Genomic DNA, 21,859 nt, shown 5'->3' with positions numbered 1-21,859 from the left:
TGGCTTGGCTTTGCCTCAAGTGTTTTGTTTTTTGGTTTTTTTTTGTCAAATGAATCAACACCTGTGTGCTTGGGAGGTAGAATCGCCTCGTGGCTGATGGGGCCTAGACACACGAGCTCAAGCAAGTGCCTTCACCTCTTATTTGCTCATGGGGATTGTGATAACAGCCCACTCATGTTGGGCTGCTGCTGTTTCCCAGTTTTTCCATGGTCATCTCCTTAGATTCTGACCACAACCACTGCAAAATAGATCTTGTCATTATTGGAGGTTTTATTTTTACCTCTGCCTTATAGGTGAGGAAGGCGCAGAGAAGTCAAGTAACTAGCCCAAGGTCACCTACAGGCTAAAGGGTAGAGCTAGCTCCACAGCTCTGGAGTTAGGAGCTCCAGAGTTTGGGCTCCTAGCTTCTAGGACGTGCTGCCCCTTGAACTTCTCACAGCGACACTAATAAAGACATTGTCGTAGCTCCAAGCTGGCTCCCCAGGGAAAGGACAGGAAAGAAGGTGATGGGGTGCTGGGGCCTGACTGGTGCCCAGTAATGGCTATTCTTAGGATTGCTCTTCATATGGGCCAGGATGTGGTTGTTTCTCCCCACCCTGGGGTGGTGGGGACCTTTCCCAAATTCTTCCAGGCCTGCTGATCAGATAAGGGCAGGGTAGGGGTAGGGAAGGGAGGGAGGGAGAGGGACCGGAGGGCAAACTGTTGTTTGACATCATTTCCCCGTGAGCCACGTTAAGGAGGCTGAAGTGGGCTGAGTAGTGGGCCCGTGCCTGCTCCAGCATCCTGCTCCTGACGAGGCTGGGGGGGCTTCTAAGAGGAGGGCACGAGGGGGCCTCCCAGGGCGCCAGCCAGCAGGGGGACCATGAGGAGCAGGGCCCCGCGGTGGGGCGCCTGGGAAGGGGTGGCGGCGGCCGAGGTGGCGGTGAAGGGCTGGGTCACAGAGTCCCTGTTGCAGAGCTGCCCCTCGCAGCAGGAGCCCTGGAGGTCAATGTTTGTCCAGGGGCTGGAGGTGCCCTTGACGGTGCAGGAGGGCCGGTGGCAGGTTCTGATGTACACAGGGACTGAGAAATTGCCTGGAGGGGAGCAGTGAGGAGGGGTGAGAACTGAGTGAGGCAGCTGCACCTGAACTCACCCCAGAGCCCAGGGCCACGACTGGGTCCTCAGACGTACTTCCGTCTCTCTCCTCAGACTAGGACCCTGCCTCCTCCCTCAGACCAGGGACATGGCTTCTTCCTACAGGCCAGGGCTCTGCCTCCTGTCTTAGACCAGAGCCATGCCTCCTTCCTTGGACCAGGGCCATGTCTCCCTGTCAGGCCTGTCTGGTTCCTCCACCCTCAGGCCTGCTCTGCCTCCACACCCTTTGTCCAGCCTCTGCCCCACTCCGAGCCTCTCACCGACGGTCATTTGGCCATTGCCCTGGAAGCAGACGCTTTGGTCCTGGTGACACTGGACCCGTCGGGACTTTTCGGGGGTGCAGTCCTCCGGGTGGATTCCCAAGCAGGCGTAGCACTCCATGCCGCTGAGAGTTGGTGGGTTGGGTGCTGGCAAGAGAGCATAGACACACACTCAGGTCATGGTTTCCAGGTATGGTTGTGTGGGTTGCGCACTGCACTGGGGGTCCAGCCTAGCCTGACCTGAAGGCCTGAATCCCACTGCCCGGGAGGAGGCGCCCAGTGGAGGTCATGACCCTTCCCTGCCCGGGCGGGGGCCCCTCCCAGCCCACCCTGTGCCCAGCCCCGCCCTCCGGCTCACCCGGGCTCAGATTGGGGATGGCGTCGTGGGTCATGAGGTTGGTGTTGCAAAAGTTGGTCATGCAGCCGCGCACCACCGAGTAGTCAGGCGGCAGCGCGTGATCGTCGGACAGCATCTGGCCCGTAGGCGGGCCTGTCCAGCAGCCCTTCTGTACCATGGTCACCGTGGCACGGTACCCTGGGGACGGGAGGGGACCGGAGTTTGGTGCGCTGCCTCGTCCCAGCCTTCTTCCTCCTCTCCCTCCTCTCCCTCCTCTCGCTCTCACTTCCCGGCTTGGCCTCCGATCTCTCCTCCTCCTGCGCTCTTCTCTTGCACTCACCTCGCCTCTCCCTTTCCTTCCTCTCTCCCTTCAAACTCCACTTCCCCTACTTCCCCCACACCTCCTCCCTTCCGCAACTCTTTGGGGGGGCCCCCTCCCCGCCTTCTCTCCCGAGGTCTCTTCCTACCCCACCTCACGCCCCTCTGCCTCTCAGGGCTTTCTCCCACCCCTTCCTCCTCCTCCCTTCCTCCACCTCCGTTCTTCTCCCCGTCCCCCCAACCCCTTGGCTCTTGCTCTTGTGCCCTCCTCCCTCCCTAATCTCTCATCCCTGTCTCTGCACCCACCCCCTTCTCTCTGTGCCAGCTTCTCCTTTTTCTGCCCTTTCCCCGCCCCTTACCAGTGTCCAGGGACAAGACAGCCTCAGAGCACCCGTGGGGACAGGAGATGTTGTGGAACTTCATGACGCTGAGGTCAAAGGGCCCGAAGTAGGTGTGTTGAAAGCTGTAGCATTGCTGGGCTTGGGACTCTGAGGAGAGAAGCGGGGGTGGGGGTGGGGGAGTGGGGTGTGTGTGAGAGGAGCAGCCTGGGGCTGTGGCTGTTCCCGGAGCCTAGAGCTCTCCCCTGCAAATGACAGTGTCGCCAGCCAGGCTGCTCTGCTCTGAGAGGAGCCAGGCCTCGCTGCCTGGAGAGAACCGAGGTCTGCCACTCTGGTTGCTCATGACTGTGTCTGCCCCTGGGCCTCTGTGCACCTGCCAGTCCTGTTTCCCTCCCCCAGCTGTTCCCGATCTCCACCCTCTTCCAGGAAGCCCTCGAAGATTTAAATAAAGGAGGAAATGATTCACTCCTGCTCTGCTTGTCCCTCTCTCAGCTAAACTCAGGAGGTCCAGGAGCACCTGGGTGGCTCAATCGGTTAAGCGTCTGACTTCGGCTCAGGTTACCATCTCATGGTTCATGGGTTCGAGCCCCACGTCCGGCTCTGTGCTGACAGCTCAGAGCCTGGAGCCCACTTTGCATTCTGTGTCTGCCTCTCCCCGACTCACACTGTCTCTCTCTCTCTCTCTCTCAAAAATAAATAAATATAAAAAATAAATAAACTCAGGAGGTCCAGCAGCACTAAAAGGCCGTGGGTGGGAAACAGACTTGCTAGCAGAGGCGATGGGACGTGCCATCTTGTGCTACAGACACACACACAGCCAGCCCGGGCGATACACTCACAAAACCCCAGAACATGGACAGAAACACAACATAACACAATTGGCACAGGCTCGTGCAAGTCTCACTACCAGACCCAGAATCTCCTGAGCGTCCATGCAGAGTTCTGCGTTCCCATGTGAAACAAGTGCCCCCCCCACGCTCCAGTGGAAGGTCCCCCAACCAAGTCACGTGCAAGATCATACTGACTAAAAGTGTGCGGATACGGAACCAAAAACAACACGCAGAGAGACCCAGGGGCGTGGGAAGTCATACCCAGAGAGAGAGACAAATACGGCCTCAAGCATTATAGACACACAAATAAAATGAGAGACCACAATTATGCGCAGTTAGAGATCCAAAAAAGAGACCCACCAAAACATATGGTTTAAAGCCACAGACAGACACAAGACACAGGAGAGACATGGGGTGTGGATACACAGACAGACACACGTGAAAACGCCCCAGCTCGTGCACACAGAGACAAACGCAGCCCTGCCGATCCCAGCGATGCACAAACATAGGGCAGCACCGACATGCAAAATTATACACACATCTCCTTTACAGAGAGAGTGAAGCTCGGAGGAAACAGACCGATAAACATTTGCTCAAGTGCTTGTTCACGTGTGAGATCCGGTACAGAGAAACACACACGTGCCCAGAGACCCACTGGCCATGCCCACACAGACGCACGCAGAAACCCAACTCTCTTCCGTGGACCAGCAGACACACACACACACACACACACACACACACACACACACACGGTGGCCTGGGTGCAGGCTTGACCTTCCCCCCATCAGCTCCCTTCTTGGGAGCCACTGTGGTCCTGATGGGAGTATGTCTCTGTCCTTACTCAAACCGGGGGAAGAGGTTGCCCCAAGATGAGGCCCAAGCTCTCTGCCAGGTCTAGAAAGAGCCCCCAGGGGTCCCCAGAAGTACCCCTGAATGGGGGTGTGGGCAAGGAGGATGGGAGGCTGCAGCAGTGGAGAGAGAGATGCCAGAGAAAATGACTAATGGGAGAACAGAGGAGAGGAAGACACAGGAGGAGGACATAGTCTCCAGGCCCCTCCTCCCTCAGACCCAGGATCCAGGCCCCCAGCCCCTCCTCCCTCAGACCCAGGGGTCCAGGCCCCCAGCTCCTCATCCCTCAGATCCGGGAGCTCTGCCCCCAGCCCTCCACACCTTCTTAACACTGGGCTCAGAAGTCTGGGTACCTGTCAGGCAGAACGCAGCCCCAAGGAGGCAGAGCAGGATGGCTCTGGGGACGCCCATCGCCCGCGTGTGCAGCTGAGCTGAGACACCGAGGACAGCTCCCCCTGCTCTGATTGCCGTCTGGCTGGTTCTCCCTGCTGAGCCCCAGGCCTCCTGGCTCTCCAGCCCCTGCTTGAGCTTGGGATTCCTCCACCCCCGCCCTTCCTGGCTAGGGCTGGTCTCCACCTAGGTAATCACGACTGGGCCAGGATGAGTCCTTGGTGCTGAGGAAGGAGAGGGATTGGGGTCTGGGTTCCTGGGGGGAAGCGGGAGCTAGGGGCCTATACCCCTTAACTTGGGGGTTTGTGTTTTTCAGGCTCTCTTTCTACCCTGTTGGCCACATTGTGTTCTAATCTGAGGTTGGCACAGATGGCCTCTTGAGTTCTCGTCTCTTTCTCTACCGGGACATTACCTATAGACTCCCGTGTGCGCGCACACACACACAATCTCCCGTGCTGGGGCCCATGTCTCCAGACCCAGAGCCACGTACATCACCTCCTCCTAGAAGCCTCTCCTGACATGGATCTCCCCGACTCATCCAGTCGCCCTCAGTCTCAGGCACCTCCTTGTCTCCCAGCCATCATCACCCTGGGCTAGACGGCTGGCGTCTCCCCTATCAGCTGAGGTCTCCTCAGAGGGCTCAGGGATGTTTGCATTGTTGTATGAACGAACGAATGAATCAATGAGTGTACAGAGAGACAGGCAGGCAGGCAGGCAATTTCCCATGGGATGCAGAAAGACAGTCACACTGAGCGTGGACAGATATAAATGTAGACACCCAGACAAACCCAGACATGAAGAGAGGCACCCCGATGAACAGAACATGCCCTTAATAATTGTTTATTATGTTATTAAAGGAATGAATAAAAAAATTGGAGGAGATAGAGACACAGGCAGACAATCAGAGGGACACGCGATCCCTTGAGGACACAGACAGAGCATGTGGACCAAATAGGGACATCCAGACAGATGCCCCTGCAGGCAGCTGGGGCTGGGACACCTCCTGGCCTGCCTCTCTTCTCCCCCTTGATGGAGCTGCCTGCTGAGACACACCCCTCTCTCTACCATGCAGGGTGGGCACCAGCCCTGTGCAGAGACCAAGAGTCATAGACTCCAGATGGATGGGACAGAGTTGACATAATGGCAGTGACCAGGATGGCCTTACTAGTTTCTTGAGCTTGACTAAATTTTACACAGCTTTCCTCCTGACTACAGGCCCCTGGCCTCCCTTTTCTTAGGGTATTTACATTAGAAAAGTTGGCCTTGCGAATTCTTCTGACTCTCTGAAGTGCGGGTAAATCTTTCCCCAGCCTTTTAGCAGTTTTGAGGTCCCAGAATGTCTTTCTCAGGGACCTGAGACCATCCCTTTGAAAAGTCATCAGAAGATAGCACACACACACACACCCTCCCGCGCCCTCCCCTCCCCCCCTCGGTCTCCCAGACTCTGTATAAGGGAGGGCAGGGGGCAGGAGCTGAACTTGAATAAGCGACAGTTAGCAAACACAGATGACCTCATCACAGAGAAGAACACTTGTAAACTCCGAAATACGCTGTGTGCCAGGCACATCCCGTAGATGACCCCTCTCCCATCGTCCTCTGTCACTGTCCCCCCAGCCCACCCAGTGCTTAGAAACCTTCCCACACTTTGTTTTGGAGTCAAGTTCAGTGTCTCTCTTGTATTGCCATAGTCTTTTATTTTTTTATCTTATTTTTTTGTTTTATTTATTTTTGAGACAGAGACAGAGCACGAGTGGGGGAGGAGCAGAGAGAGAGGGAGATACAGAATCCGAAGCAGGCTCCAGGCTCTGAGCTGGCTGTCAGCACAGAGCCTGACACGGGGCTCAAACCTATGAACTGTGAGATCATGACCTGAGCCAAAGTCGGACGCTTAACCTACTGAGCCACCCAGGTGCCCCTATTGCCATGATCTTGAATGAAGTCTCCCGTGCCTGTTTAACTTTGGTGCACTTTTTCTGTGCCAGTCGGCAGACACCCAGGCACTGTGGACACTCCCCAGATCCTGGACTGTCACGATCGGTCACCCTCGCCCTCCTCCTGCCAAACCACTGCCTCTCCCATTGGCATCACTTCCCCAAACCTGTTTTGCGTCCAAATTGCTCTTCCTGCTGCTCTGGTTCCTGCCCCAGGCTCTCTGTGGGGTGCTGGTCACACAGGGGCAGGCTGGAGCTAAGGGCCCCTGGAGTGTAGAGACTGGCCAAGGAAGGAGGCTGGGTTTTCTGAAACCCCTTGGAAGGTAGAGCCTTAGGAGGTGTTCACCATGGTTCACAGTTTCAGAGATTTGAGGCTTAAAGAATCATCAGACCAGCCCATTTTGTGTGTAAGTATGTGTCTGCAGTGTATGTATGTGAGTGTGTGTGTGTGTGTGTCTGTCTGTCTGTCTGTGAGAGAGAGAGAGTAAATGACTGTGTGAGTGTGTGACTGTGCGTATGTGATTTTGATTCTGGTAACCTTTAGGTACCTTTGGAGGCTGTGAAATATTAGGTGGGAAGCTCTCCATTGTGGGAGGCAATCAAGTGGAGACTGGAGATCTAGCTCTAGGGATTTGGGCAAGGTTCTTATATCCACAGGGGACTATCCAACATGAACTCTGAGCTCCCTGTGAACCCAGAGATTCTTTTTTCCCCCCAGTAATTAAACTTTAGTAACCAGACAATTAATTATTTAAGAGATTGGGGGAAAACTGAGGATGTTTGGTGGTAGCCACGAAGATACTATTTTAAAAACTTTTTACTATTAGAAAAATTTAAACACAGGGACACCTGGGTGGGTCAGTCGGTTAAGCGTCCGACTTTGGCTCAGGTCATGATCTCGCAGTTTGTGAGTTCGAGCCCCACATTGGGCTCTGTGGTGACAGCTCAGAACCTGAAGCCTGCTTCAGATTTTGTCTCCCCCTCTCTCTGCCCCTCCCATGCTCATGCTCTGTCTCTCTCTGTCTCTCAATAATAAATAAAAATGTTTAAAAAAGTTTTTTAAAGAAATTTTTAAACACACACAACCCTCCAGAGGATAGCATGCTCACCACCAAGCCTCAACAGTTTTTAACATATCACTGGTCTTGTGTTACCCTTTCTTTCTTTGGTGCTGGTTAGGGCATTGATTTGGATTCCTGCATTATTTTGCACAAAATATTAATTACACTTAAAACACCATATAAGAGTAGATGACTTTCTTTTTTTCTTTTTAGTGTTTATTTAATTTTGGGACAGAGAGAGAGAGCATGAGTGGGGGAGGGTCAGAGAGAGAAGGGAGATACAGAATCTGAAGCAGGCTCCAGGCTCTGAGCTGTCAGCACAGAGCCCAATTCGTGGCTTGAACCCATGAACTGGGGAATCATGACCTGAGCCAAAGTTGGCCATCCAACCAATTGAGCCACCCAAGTGCCCCAAGAGTAGATGATTTTCAGTGTACCTTTGGGTTCTGTTTCAGGTTGCGAATCTTTATGAATGTCATGAACAATTCCTAAAAGGCTGTTGTTCGCTACCTTGAACTGAATTCCTAATGCAATGACGCCGCCAAATCAATTTTCTCTTTGCGTACTGAACAGTTTCAAATTTATTTTCTTTTTTTTTTTAAATGTTTTTTTATTTATTTCTAGGAGAGAGAGAGAGAGAGAGAGCGTGAGCAGGGGAGGGTCAGAGAGAGAAGGAGTCACAGACTGAAACAGGCTCCAGGCTCTGAGCTGGCAGTCAGCACAGAGCCCAACACGGGGCTCGAACCCACGGAACCGCGAGATCATGACCTAAGCGAAAGTTGGACGCTTAACCAAGCCACCCAGGCGCCCCTCAAGTTTATTTTCAATAAATTTGTATTTATAAATTTATTTATATAAATATAATGAATATATTAAATATAATGTATTTATATTTATAAATTATAAATGTATTTATAAATATATACAATGTTTATATATAAAAATAATATATAAATAAATATAATGTATTTATAAATTATAAATTATAAAAATATAATGAATATAATAAATATAAATTTCAGTATATTCCCACGTTTATTAGAGGCTGAAAAGTAGTTGTAGAGTGCTTGAATGATATTTAAAAATTCACTACTTTGGGGCATGTCCCTGGCTCCGTTGGTAGAGCACGGGACTCTTGATCTCGGGGTTGTGAGTTTGAGCCCCATGTTGGGTTAGAGATTACTTAAAAGATAAAATCTTAGGGGGCGCCTGGGTGGCTTAGTTGGTTGAGCTTCCGACTTTCGCTTGGGTCATGATCTCGCGGTTCGTGGGTTCGAGCCCCGCGTCGGGCTCTGTGCTGACTGCCAGCTCGGAGCCTGGAGCCTGTTTCAGAGTCTGTGACTCCCTCTCTCTCTGACCCTCCCCTGCTCATGCTGTCTCTCTCCTAGAAATAAATAAAACATTTAAAAAAAAAAAAAAGATAAAATCTTAGGAGTCCCAAGGTGGCTCAGTCGGTTGAGTGTCCACTCTTGATTTCGACTCAGGTTATGATCTTACGGTTCGTGAGATGGAGCCCTGCGTTGGGCTTTGTGGGCACAGTGCCAAGCCTGCTTGGGATTCTCTCTCTCTCTCTCTCTCTCTCTCTCTCTCTCTCCTCTGCTCTCACTCTCTCTCTCTCAAAAAATAAATAAGTAAGCTTAAAAAATAAATAAAATCCTTAGAAAATTCCATAGTATAGAAGAAATTTTGGGGGTGCCTGGGTGACTCAGTCAGTTGAGCATCTGAAAGAGGAAGAAATTTTTGCTGCATTATTTATTGTCCAGCTGGATTTGTCCCTCTAAGGAGAGAGAAAGGAGGCAAGACAGGAGGTGTTCTAGAGTCTCAGCCCCAGCTCTAGATGTCTACTACAGCATCTGTCTGGATGTCCTCAACTACCTAGTGTTTGAGTGTTCTCAGGTTCTGTTGAATACCTTAGACTGTTTTCAAGGATCTTCTATTGTATTCCATAAGTTTCTATGCACTTTTCCTTTCCGTGCACCTTTCCATTTCCGTGCAAGTATGCAAATATCTGGCCTCTCAAATGATGTCCCTCCCTCAATTTGGTTTCTGTAAGCAGTTTATTTTTTTTTTAATTTTTTGTAATGTTTTATTTATTTCTGAGAGAGAGATAGGGACAGGATGAGTAGGGGAGGGTCAGAGAGAGAGAGGGAGACACAGAATCCGAAGACAGGCTCTGAGCTAGCTGTCAGCACAGAGCCCGATGCGGGGCTCAAACCCACAAACCACGAGACCATGACCTGAGCCAAAGTCAGATGCTTTACCGACTGAGCCACCCAGGCACCCCTCTGTAAGCAGTTTTGTAAATGTGCCATCATCTGTCTCCCCAATGTTGAACAAAATTCCCTGATGTTTCTACATATAGGAATTGGGGCAGTCTGGAAATCTGCTCATCTACCAACAATTACTATCTAATTTGTTAACTACAAGCAGGCTTTGTCAGCAAAATAACTGAGAAACACTTAGGATTCCTCACCTTATTCAAAATGATTTCATTAGTCAGACATGCTGTGATTGTAATGATTTTTTAAGTGTCATCACCTCGATAACGTGTAACACCACATGTGACCAATCTTTATGTTCTGCATAAATGTTTTTTTCCATAAGTGGTCAGAATTGTGGAGGTTTGCCCTGGAGCCCGCATCGCTGCTTTGCCAAAAATGGACCCATGTACGTTGTGTGCCGATATTTTCTTTTATTTTCACGGAGACGCTGCCTGCAGCATCAATATATAGTTTCTTCGTATCCGATCTTATTTATTTTTTTAATTTTTTACAGCTCAGCAGTGTTAAGTATAGTTATTCATGGGGATGTGCCACCGATCTCCTGGGCTTCTCATCTTGCAAAACTGAAACTCTAGACCTTATCATAGGAACCACTTTGGTCCTGATATGAGTATGTCCCATATTAGTTTGTCCCTAAGTTGGGGGAAGGAATTGCCTGAGGATTGCCACGTTAAGTGCACAGTACAGTATGGTCAACTACAGGCACAGGGTCGTGGAGCAGAACTTACTCGTCCTCCTTTAGGATGAGATGAAACTATACCTGTTGAATAGCATCTCCCCCAACCCCCTCCCCTCAGCAACCACTATTCTACTTTGTTCCTAGGAATTAATTTGAATAGAAATTCAATACCTCCATCTGAGTGGACTCACATAGTATTTGTCTTTTTATGACTGGCTTATTTCACTTAGCATAATGTTTTCAGGGTTCATCCATGTTGTAGCATGCATCAGAATTCCTTTCCTTTTTAAGGTTGAATAACATTCCATTGGTTTTTTTTAATGTTTATTTACTTATTTAAATGTTTATTTATTTTTGAAAGAGAGACACAGAGTAAGTGGGGGAGGGGCAGAGACAGGAGACAAAGAATCTGAAGCAGGCTCCAGGCTCTGAGCTGTCCGCACAGAGCCTGATGCGGGGCTCGAACTCACAAACTTCAAGATCATGACCTGAGCTGAAGTTGGATGCTTAATGGACTGAGCCACCCAGGCATCCCGAATAACATTCCATTGTATGTATAAACCACGTTCTGTTCCCACATGCATCTGTCCACGTACCCACAAATTGTTTCAACCTCTTGGCTATCATTGTGAATAATCCTGCCGTGAACATAGGCGTACAAATGTCTGTTACGGACCCTACTTTGAACTCTGTTGGGTATATAATAAATCAGATCATAACTTTGAATAATGCGCAGTATTGTGCCCTCGCCTTCAGAGTTCCAAGTATGTGATCCATGTTGCCAATCTTTGCATGGCTGTTTGGGAGACAAGACTCTGAGGCAGAGGTCAGTGCTCAGGACCTTGGGACCAACAATTGTGGAAGGGAGGTGAAGGAGGCAGGGCCGGGGAGAGGGAGAAGCTGAGCTGTGATGTGTTCTCAACAAGGACTAGGTCCACCCCAGGGGAAATTCTCCATAGGTGAGGGAATCCTTGTGGGGACAGCGGCTGAGAGAGGCGAGGCCCTCGTTCCCAAACAGGACTTAGTGGCAAATCATAGGACTCATCACACTCTCAACTCGTTCTCTTTTTTAAGTGTATTTTTTCCATCTCCAGGGAAACAAAGATTCATCAGAGGATCCTTTGAGATGAAATAAGGGGATCTGAATCTGATCATTTATTCCCTAGTTGGAAGAATTCGTGTGAAATGTTGTTTCAGTCTACCACTCTGACTTTTAAAAGTTAAAATTTCTGACGCGCCTGGGTGGCTCAGTCGGTTAAGTTTCCGTCTTCGGCTCAGGTCATGATCTCACGGTTTGTGGGTTCAAGCCCCGCGTCGGGCTCTGTGCTGACAGCTAGCTCAGAGCCTGGAGCCTCTTTCAGATTCTGTGTCTCCCTCTCTCTCTGACCCTCCCCTGCTTACGCTGTCTCTCTCTCTCTCTCAGAAATAAATAAAAAACATTAAAAAAAATTTTTTAAAGTTACAATTTCTTACTTAAAGTGAATAATTTTAAATTTTTTATTTTATTTTTTTAAGTTTACACATTTATTTTGAGGAGAGAGAGTGAGAGAAAGGGGGAGAGAGGGAAAGAGAAAATCCCATGTGGGGCTCGAACTCACAAACCGTGAGATCATAGCCTGAGCCGAGATCAAGAATCAGATGCTGAACTAACTGAGCCACCCAGGCATCCCTTAAAATGAATAATTTTTAAGAGCTTAAGTGTTTAATATTCAAACATTGAGATTTTAAGAACTTAAACTTAGGAGTCTAATATCTGAATTAGGTGGTTGGATTGGCAAAAAGCATTTTAATGAAAGGATTATTCATTTCCCCCCTTCCACTTGTTTCTTGCAATTATTCCTTCACAGTTTGTATGAAGGTCAGAGGTAAATTCATGTCAACCATTAATAGTTCTGCATTCAGCTACATTCTGCTGAAATAGCCACTGTGGAAAATTTTTTCTACCTGCCACCTTAGTTTTTTGCAAAAAATGTATTCAGTGATCCGATTAGTTTTATGATAGCTTTCCATTTTCCAATTCTGATTATTTTTTCCTTCTTGATAGATGTCAAATAGGGTTAATATTTTACCATAGAATCGTAACACCTTAAAATAATATGTAGATGACAAGTCGGTAAATTTTAATAAGTTAATTCTATACTGATGAAATTGTTAAAGCAATAATAAACAACTGCTATAGTATAATTAACAGACTGTTGAGTAATACTCTTCAATTTCTACCCACGTACATTTTTTGTGGATTACCAATGGTAAATTGGGTATTAATTATTATATAGTGATTCATGCCAAGTGAAAGGATGTGTGGACTTAAATTTGGAACTCAATAATTCTACTCTGGTATGGCAAATAATTAGAAAATATAAACTGCGGCATGAAATATTGAATGCAGCCAAAGCACAGCCACCAAGAGGGATTTATATTTTTTCTCATTAAACTTTTGTTTTCATGGCTCTCAAAATTCTGTGACAGATTTTTGGTCAAGTTGCTTCCACTAAAAAGTACTGATTTTAAAAACTAATAACTTGGGGTCCCTGGGTGAGTCAGTCAATTAAACATCCGACTTCAGCTCAGGTCATGATCTCACAGTTCATGAGTTGGAGCCTCGCGTGGGGCTCTGTGCTGACAGCTTGGAGCCTGGAGCCTGCTTCACCTTCTGTGTGTGTTTGTGTGTCTCTCTCTGCCCCTCCCTGACTCACGCTCTGTTTGTCTCTGTCTCTCAAAAATAAATAAATGTTTAACAAATTAAAAACACCTAATAACTTAAAACTGCCACACGCACACAAGTAAATGACCCACAAAACATTCTCCTTTCCTTCTGGAGGTTTTATGATGCATTGTTTTCATTAACCAGTCTTTTTTTTTCCAAGTTTATTTATTTATTTTGAGGGAGAGAGAGAGAGAGAGAGAGAGAGAGAGAGAGTCCCAAACAGGCTCTGCATTGCCAGCATGGGGCCTGACTGGGGGCTCAAACTCAGAAACCGTGAGATCATGACCTGAGCCGAAACCGAGAGCTGGATGCTTAACCACCTGAGCCACCCAGGCGCCTCTCGTTAACCAATCTCTTACTATCAAGCTTCAATGGCCAATTGACACTAACAGTTCTGAGACTGTTCTTCCACCACTGATTAAGGGGGCGCCTGGGTGGCTCAGTCGGTTAAGTGTCCAACTTCGGCTCAGGTCATGATCTCACGTTTCGTGGGTTTGAGCCCCGCGTCAGGCTCTGTGATGACAGCCAGCTCAGAGCCTGGAGTCTGTTTCAGATTCTGTATCTCCCTCTCTCTCTGTCCCTCCCCTGCTCACCCTGTCTCTCTCTCTCTCAGAAATAAAAAAAATTAAACAAAAAAAAAAAAGAGAGAGAGAGATGCTGTTAAAAAAATGGGGCATCTGGGTGGCTCAGTCGGTTAAGTGTCTGACTTCGGTTCAGGTCATGATCTCACAGTCTGTGGGTTTGAGCCCCATGTCAGGCTCTGTGCTGCCAGCTCAGAGCCTGGAGCCTGCTTCAGATTCTGTGTCTCCCTCTCTCTCCGACCCTCCCCTGTTCACACTGTTTCTCTCCCTCTCTCTCAGAAAAAAAAAAAAGGACCGGGGTGGCAGGTACTGGGGAAAATGCTCATTGAGCCCTCTGAGCCTTCTGGGCAGGCGTGGTGACCTTGCCGGCTCTAGCTGCCTTCTTGTCCACTGCTTTGATGACTCCCACAGCCACCGTCTGTCTCCTGTCACCAACAGCAAAAACAGCTCCTAGGAGGGTAGTCAGAGAAGCTCTCAACACACAGAGGCTTGCCAGGAACCATGTCAACAGTGGCAGCGTCAGCAGATTTCAGGAACTTGAGACTATCTTCCAGCTTCTTTCCAGAATGACGATCAGTCTTCTCTTTCAGCTCCGCAAACTTGTGAGCAGCTTGAGCTGTGTAACCGTCCAGGACAGGTGCATAGCCGGCACTGACATGGCCTGGATGGTTCAGGATAATCACCTGAGCTGCGAAGCCAGCTGCTTCCATCGGTGGGTTGTTTCTGCTGTCACCAGCCACAGCGAACATCTTTAACAGATTTGTTCTTGACACAGAAGCCCACGCTGTCCCCAGGAGGAGCCTCACTCAAAGCTTCATGGTGCAGTTGAACAGACTCCACTTCAGTTGTAACATTGACTGGAGCAAAAGTGACCACCATGCCTGGGTCAAGGGCACTACTCTCCACTCGGCCCACAGGGACAGTACCAGTACCATCAATTTTGTAGACCTCCTGGAGGGGCAGATGCAAGGGCTTGTCAGTTGGACAAGTTGGTGACAGAATGCAGTCTATAGCTTTCAAGCAGTGTTCATGATCCCAGCATGAGCAGGGGAGGGTCAGAGAGAGAGAGGGAGACACAGAATCCAAAGCAGGCTTCAGGCTCTGAGCCAGCTGTCAGCACAGAGCCCGACGCGGGGCTTGAACCCACGAACTACGAGATCATGACCTGAGCTGAAGTCGGACGCTTTAACCAACTGAGCCACCCAGGTGCCCCTACGTTTATTTATTTTTGAGAGACATAGAGAGACAGAGTGCGAGCAGGGCAGGGGCAGAGATAGGAGATGAGGAATCTGAAGCAGGCTCCAGGCTCTGAGCTTTTAGCACAGAGCCTGATGCAGGGCTTGAACCCCCGAACTATGAGATTGTGACCTGAGCCAAAGTCAGTTGTTCAACCGACTGAGCCCCCCAGGTGCCCCTGGCATTGCCATCTTTATGGATGACGTTCCATCCCTTGAACCAAGGCATGTGAGCAACTTGGCTCCAGCACCTTGTCACCATTCCAACCAGAAATTGGCAAACATGCTACAGTGTTGGGGTTGTGGCCAATTTTCTTAATATAGGTGCTGACTTCCTTGACAATTTCCTGGAATCTCATGACAGTAGGGTAGCTCAGTGGAATCCATTTTGTCAACACCAACAATTAGTTGTTTCACACCCATTGTGAAAGCCAGAAGGGCTTGCTCATGGTCTGCCCATTCTTGGAGATGCCTGTGTCAGATTCGCCAACACCAGCAGCAATAATCGGGACAGCACAGTCAGCCTGAGATGTGCCTGTAATTATGTTTTTGATAAAGTCTCCGTGTCCTGAGGCATCAATGATGAGTACATAATACTCGCCGGTCTCCAGGGGCGCCTGGGTGGCTCAGTGGGTTAAGTGGCCAACTTGGGCTCAGGTCATGATCTCACCGTTTGTGGGTTCGAGGCCCACGTCGGGCTCTGTGCTGACAGCTAGCTCAGAGCCTGGAGCCTGTTTCAGATTCTGTATCTCCCTCTCTCTCTGACCCTCCCCTGCTCACGCTCTCTCTCTCTCAGAAATTAAAAAAAAAAAGTAACTATAGAGAACAAACTGAGGGTTGATGGAGGGGAGGTGGGCCGGGATGGGTTAAATGAGTGATGGGTATTAAGGAGGGCACTTGTGATGAGCACTGGGTGTTGTATGTAATTGATGAATCACTAAAATTCTACTCCTGAAACCAATATCACACTATATGTGAACTAACTAGAATTTAAATTAAAAAACTTGAAAAATAAATAAACACAATTATTTGAAACAAATACTTGCTGGTCTTGAATTTCCACAGGGAGATATCAAAGATGATACCACGTTCATGTTCAGCTTTCAGTTTATCCAAGACCTAGGAATACTTGGAGGAACCCTTTCCCATCTCAGCAGCCTCCTCCCCAAAATTTTCAATAGTTCTTTTGTCAATACCGTCACCTTTGTTGATCAGATGACCAGTGGTGGTAGATTTGCCCGACTCTACGTGTCCAATGACAACAATGTGGATATGAGTCTTTCCCTTTCCTGTTTTGGTTTAGATTTGGTGGTGATTTTCATACCTGTGTTCTGGTGGCAAACTCATTATGGAAAAAAGGGGATTAAAAAAAAAAAGACGCTCTGCACATCAGGTGAAAAGCAAATCCTTGTTTAGAAGCACAGGCTGTTTTAGATTACAGATCAACAAGTTCTTTCCATTTTCTTTCTTTTTTTGTGAGTATTTAAAAAATTTTTTTAAATATTTTACCTTTTAATTTATTTTTTAATTTACATCCAAGTTAGCATATAGTGCAGCAATGATTTCAGGAGTAGATTCCTTAAGTCTCTTACCCATTTAGCCCCTCCCCCCTCCTACACCCCCTCCAGCAACCCTCTGTTTGTTCTCTATATTTAAGAGTCTCTTATGTTTTGTCCCCCTCCCTGTTTTTATAGTATTTTTCCTTCCCTTCCCTTATGTTCATCTGTTTTGTATCTTAAATTCCTCCTATGAGTGAAGTCTTAGGATATTTATCTTTTTCTGACCAATTTCGCTTTTCATGATACCCTCTAGTTCCATCCATGTAGGTGCACATGGCAAGATTTCATTCTTTTTGTTTGCCGAGTAATACTCCACTGTATGCATGTATCACATCTTCTTTATCCATTCATCCGTTGATGGACATTTGGCTCTTTCCATACTTGGGCTATTGTCAATAGTACTGCTATAAACATGGGTATGCATGTGCCCATGTGAAACAGCACACCTGTATCCCTTGAGTAAATACCTAGTAGTGGAATTGCTGGGTCGTAGGGTAGTTCTATTTTTAATTTTTTGAGGAACCTCCATACTGTTTCCCAGAGTGGCTGCACCAGTTGCATTCCCACTAGCAGTACAAAAGAGATCATCTTTCGCTGCATCCTCCCCAACATCTGTTGTTGCCTGAGTTGTTAATGTTAGCCATTCTGACAGGTGTGAGGTGGTATCTCATTGTGGTTTTGATTTGTATTTCCCCGATGATGAGTGAGGCTGAGCATCTCTTCATGTGTCGGTTGGCCATCTGGATGTCTTCTTTGGAGAAGTGTCTATTCATGTCTTTTGCCCATTTCTTCACTGGATTATTTGTTTTTTGGGTGTTGAGTTTGATAAGTTCTTTATAGATTTTGGAAAATCATACAGATTACCTGATATGTGGTTTGCAAATATCGTCTCCCATTCTGTCCATTGACTTTCAGTTTTGCTGATTGTTTCCTTCGCTGTGCAGAAGCTTTTTATTTTGATGAGGTTTTTGCCTGCTTTCTCCTTGAGGATTTTGATGGCTTCCTGTCTTACATTTAGGTCTTTCATCCATTTTGAGTTTATTTTTGTGTATGGTGTAAGAAAAGTGGTCCAGGTTCATTTTTTGCATGTCATTGTCAGTTTTCCAAGCACCATTTGCTGAAGAGACTGTCTTTATTCCATTGGATATTCTTTCCTGCTTTGTCAAAGATTAGTTGGCCATACATTTGTGGGTCCATTTCTGGGTTCTCTATTCTGTTCCATTGATCTGCATGTCTGTTTTTGTGCCAGTACCGTACCGTCTTGACTATTACAGCTTTTTAATATAGCTTGATGTCTGGAATTGTGGTGCCTCCAGCTTTGGTTTCTTTTTCAAGATTGCTTTGGCTATACGAGGTCTTTTCTGGTTCCATACAAATTTTGCGATTGTTCTAGCTCTGTGAAGAATGCAGATGTTATTTTGATAGGGATTGCTTTTTGTGAACATTTTTCAAATTTTGTTTTTATTCATTATTTTTATTCTTTTTTTTAATTGAGGTATAATTGACATACATTATACTAGTTGCAGGTGTAAAACACCATGATTTAATATTTGTATATATTGCGGGGCACCTGGGTGGCTTGTATGGTTAAGCATCTGACTCTTGATTTCAACTCAGGTCTGGATCTCATGGTTCTTGAGTTCAAGCCCTGCATCAGCTCTGCACTGACAGCTTGGAGCCTGTTTGGGATTCTCTCTCTCCCTCTCTCTCTGCCCTTCCCCTGCTGTCTCTTTCTCTCTCAAAATAAATAAACTTAAAAAATATTTGTATATATTGTAAAATGATCACCATGATAAATCCAGTTTACATGTGTCACTATATAAAGTCTTTCAATTTCTTTTTTTTTGAGAGCGAGAGAGAGCACAAATTGGGGAGAGGGGCAGAGGGAGAGAAGGAGAGAATCTTAAGCGGGTTCCATGCCCATTGTGGAGCCTGACACAGGGCTCGATTTGATTTCACGTCCCTGAGATCATGACCTGAGCCACCCACGTGTTCCAAGGTCCTTCTGTTTCAAACTGATTTCTCCTCTGTAAGTGAAGAGGAATGATAGCTACCAACAATGTTGGACCAAGACACTTTGCTGCCATCTGCTGGAAAATGATGGCAATAAGTTATAATTTGCAGTCAGCAAAAGAATAATGAAATACACAAATATTTACAAAAAATTGTTTCAAAATAATTAAGATGTCTGTGATATGAGTGGCACCTCTTGAGGTATAAGGCTCTTGTGCAGTGTCCAACACGAACAACTGTACATGATGACTGTGGAAAGCCACACACACATGGAGCAGGTGTAGGGGGAGGATTAGCTCATAACAAAGTAGAAGGCAGTCAGGAGGATTCTAGGGTTCTAGTCAGAAGGATTCTGGAGCCTGCTTCAGATTCTGTGTCTCCCTCCCTCTCTCTCTCTGTCTCTCTCTCTGCCACTCCCCAGCTCATCCTCTGTATTTCCCTCTCTCAAAAATAAATAAACATTAAAAAAATTTTTTTTAAAGACTCCCAGGGCTATTCTAAGCCTTTCCATATAGATTTTAGAATTATCTTCCCAACTTATATTTTTAAAAGCTAGCTGAGATTTTTTGTTGGAATGGTGTTGAATCTATAGATTCATTTGGGGAGAATTTACAAGCTAACAATACAGAGTCTTCCAATCCATGAGTATGATATATCTCTCCATTTACTTCTCTCTTCAATTTTTCAAAGCCAGTATTCTATAGCATTTACTGTAGGTGTTGCATATCTTCCTTTATACTTATTTCTAGATAATTTAGTTTTAATATTTTTCAATGAATTATAACTGACATACAATATTATATTAGTTTCAGGTGTGCAAGGTAGTGATTTCATATTTTTATGTGTCCTGAAGGCATCGCCACACTAGGTCAATTTACCCTCTGTCACCAAAGTTATTACATTATTATTGACTGTATTCCCTGTACTATATATTATATTCCTTTATTTATTTTATAACTGGAAGTAGTTTTTAAATATTTTTTAATGTTTATTTATTTTTGAGGGAGAGAGAAACAGAGCATGAGCAGGGGAGGGGCAGAGAGAGAGGAAGACACAGAATCCGAAGCAGGCTCCAGGCTCTGAGCTGTCAGCACAGAGCCCATTGCAGGACTTGAACTCACAGACTAAAAGATCATGACCTGAGCCGAAGTCAGATGCTTAATCAACTGAGCCACCCAGGTGCCCCTATAACTGGAAGCTTTTTCCTCTTCATCCCTTTTATGTATTTCACTTGTCTACCCACCCCCCGCCACCACCCACCCTCTGACAACCACCAGTTTGTTCTCTGTATCTGTGAGTCTATTTCTGTTTTGTTTTTAGATTCCACATGTAAGTGGAATCATATGGTATTTGTCTTTCTCTGTCTCAACTATTTTACTTAGCCTAATACCTTCTATTTCTATCCATGTTGTTGCAAGTGGCAAGATTTCATTTTTTTTTACAGCTGAGTAATATTCCACTGTATATATACACCACATCTTTTTAATCAGTTCATGTATCAATGGACACTTAAAATGCTTCAAAACCTGACTATTGTAAATATTGCTGCAATTAACTTAGGGTTACATAATCTTTCCAACTCAGTGTTTTTGTTTTCTTCAGCTAAATACCCAGAAGTGGAATCACTGGATTGTGTGGCAATTCTTTTTTGTTTGTTTGTTTTTAATCGTATGTATGGTAATTCTATTTTTAATTTTTTGAGGAAGCCTCATGCTGTTTTCCATATTGGCTGTACCAATTTACATTAATTTACTATTATTACCAGTAGTGCTCAAGGGTTCCCTTTTCTCCACATCCTTGCCAACACTTGCTATTTCTGGTCTTTTTGACAGTAGCCATTCTGACAGGTGTGAAGTAGTATCTTATTGTGGTTTTGATTTTCATTCCCCTGATGGTGAGTGACATTGAGCATCTTTTGATGTGTCTGTTGGCCATCTGTATGTCTTCTCTGCAACAAGGTCTATTCAGGTCCTCCGCCCATTTTTAACCAGGTTGTTTGGGTTTTGTTATTGGGTTGTATACGTTCTTTATATATTTTGAGTATTAACTCCTTATTGGATATATCTTTTGCAAGTATCTTTTCCCATTTCGTAGGTGGCTTTTTCATTTTGTCAATGGTTTCCTTCACTATGCAAAGGTGCCTTAGTTTGATGCAGTCCCTTTTGTCACACTTGCATGAGGAAACATATCCCCCAAAATATTGCTTGGACTGATGTCAAAGAGCTTACTGTGTATGTTTTCTTCCAGGAGTTTAATGGTTTCAGGTCTTAAATTTAAGTGTTTAATCCAGTTTGAATTTATTCTGGTATATGGTGTAAGAAAGTGGTCTAGTTTCATCCTTTTCAATATAGTGGTCCACTTTTCCCAGCACAATTTATTGAAGAGACCATTCCCCTGCACCCTCCACATTGTATGTTCTTGCTTTATTGGTCTTAGATTAATTGACCATATAAGTGAGGATTTATTTCTGGACTAATCTATTCTGATCCACTGATCTATGTGTCTGTTTCTGTGCCAGAACCACACTGTTTTGATTACTATAGCTTTGTAGTATAATTTGAAATAAGGGCGTGGGATGTCTCCATCTTTGTTCTTTCTCAAGATCGCTTTGGCTGTTCAGGGTCTTTTGTGGTTCCATACATATTTTAGGATCATTTGTTCTAGTTCTGTGAAAAACTCCATTGGCATTTTGATAGAAATTGAATTTAATCTATAGGTTGCTTTGAATACTATGGACATTTTAACAATATCAATTCTTCTAATCTATGAGCATGGTATATCTTTTCATTTATTTGTGTCATTTTCAATTTCTTTCATCAAAGTCTTATAGTTTTTAGGGTACAGATCTTCTACCTCCTTGGTTAAATTTATACCTAGGTATTTTATTTTTTTGATACAATTGTAAATGGATTGTTTTCATAATTTCTCTTTTTAATAGTTCATTATTAGCATACAGAAAGGAAACATATTTCTGTATATTAATTTTGTATCCTGCAACTTTACTGAATTCATTTATGATTTCTTTTTTAAAGTTTATTTATTTTGAGAGAGAGCATGAGAGAGGGAGGGTCAGAAAGAGAGAGAGAGAGAGAAAGAGAGAGAGAGAGAGAGAGACAGAGAGAGAGTCTCAAGCTGACAGCACAGAGCCTGAAGTGGGGTTTGATCTCACGAACCATGAGACCATGACCTGAGCAGAAATCAAGAGCTGGACACCTAACCAACTAAGCCACCCAGGCGCCCCTTCATTTATTATTTCTTTTCCTTTTTTTTTTTTTTCCTAGGAGAGAGAGAGAGAGACAGCGTGAGCAGGGGAGGGTCAGAGAGAGAGGGAGACACAGACTCTGAAACAGGCTCC

The 21,859-nt window shown here is 46.0% G+C and overlaps 1 protein-coding gene, 1 long non-coding RNA gene and 1 pseudogene across 2 annotated transcripts; all 3 read right to left on the bottom strand.

Moving 5' to 3' along the window:
• Nucleotides 1-286: 286 nt before the first annotated feature.
• On the bottom strand, nucleotides 287-4,477 carry LYPD5 (LY6/PLAUR domain containing 5). Its single transcript, XM_039250024.1, has 5 exons — nucleotides 4,420-4,477; nucleotides 2,409-2,537; nucleotides 1,753-1,929; nucleotides 1,395-1,541; nucleotides 287-1,073 (listed from the first exon to the last, which is right to left on the bottom strand). The coding sequence occupies exons 1-5, from the start codon at nucleotides 4,475-4,477 to the stop codon at nucleotides 811-813; spliced, it is 774 nt and encodes a 257-aa protein (XP_039105955.1). The 3' UTR covers nucleotides 287-810.
• An 8,351-nt stretch (nucleotides 4,478-12,828) lies between these two features.
• LOC120240681 lies at nucleotides 12,829-13,248 on the bottom strand. The gene is made up of 2 exons (XR_005530687.1): nucleotides 13,162-13,248; nucleotides 12,829-12,923 (listed from the first exon to the last, which is right to left on the bottom strand). It is a non-coding gene; the product is annotated as an uncharacterized LOC120240681 (long non-coding RNA).
• Nucleotides 13,249-14,019: 771 nt separating this feature from the next.
• Nucleotides 14,020-16,216, bottom strand: LOC120243011 (annotated as a pseudogene).
• Nucleotides 16,217-21,859: the final 5,643 nt, after the last annotated feature.

The sequence above is a fragment of the Hyaena hyaena genome, unplaced genomic scaffold, assembly GCF_003009895.1.
Source record: "Hyaena hyaena isolate Hyena2069 unplaced genomic scaffold, ASM300989v1 scaffold_9, whole genome shotgun sequence".
Taxonomy (NCBI): domain Eukaryota; kingdom Metazoa; phylum Chordata; class Mammalia; order Carnivora; family Hyaenidae; genus Hyaena; species Hyaena hyaena.
Note: the sequence above shows the minus strand (reverse complement) of the source record. Positions and strands in the feature narration are given on the sequence as shown.

Coding starts and splice junctions, on each gene's coding strand:
- LYPD5 (XM_039250024.1), bottom strand. CDS start 4,477: ATGGGCGTCCCCAGAGCCATCCTGCTCTGCCTCCTTGGGGCTGCGTTC. Junction 2,538..4,419: donor GGCTGCGTTCTGCCTGACAG/GTACCCAGACTT, acceptor TTCTCTCCTCAG/AGTCCCAAGCCCAGCAATGC. Junction 1,542..1,752: donor CATCCCCAATCTGAGCCCGG/GTGAGCCGGAGG, acceptor CTCTCTTGCCAG/CACCCAACCCACCAACTCTC.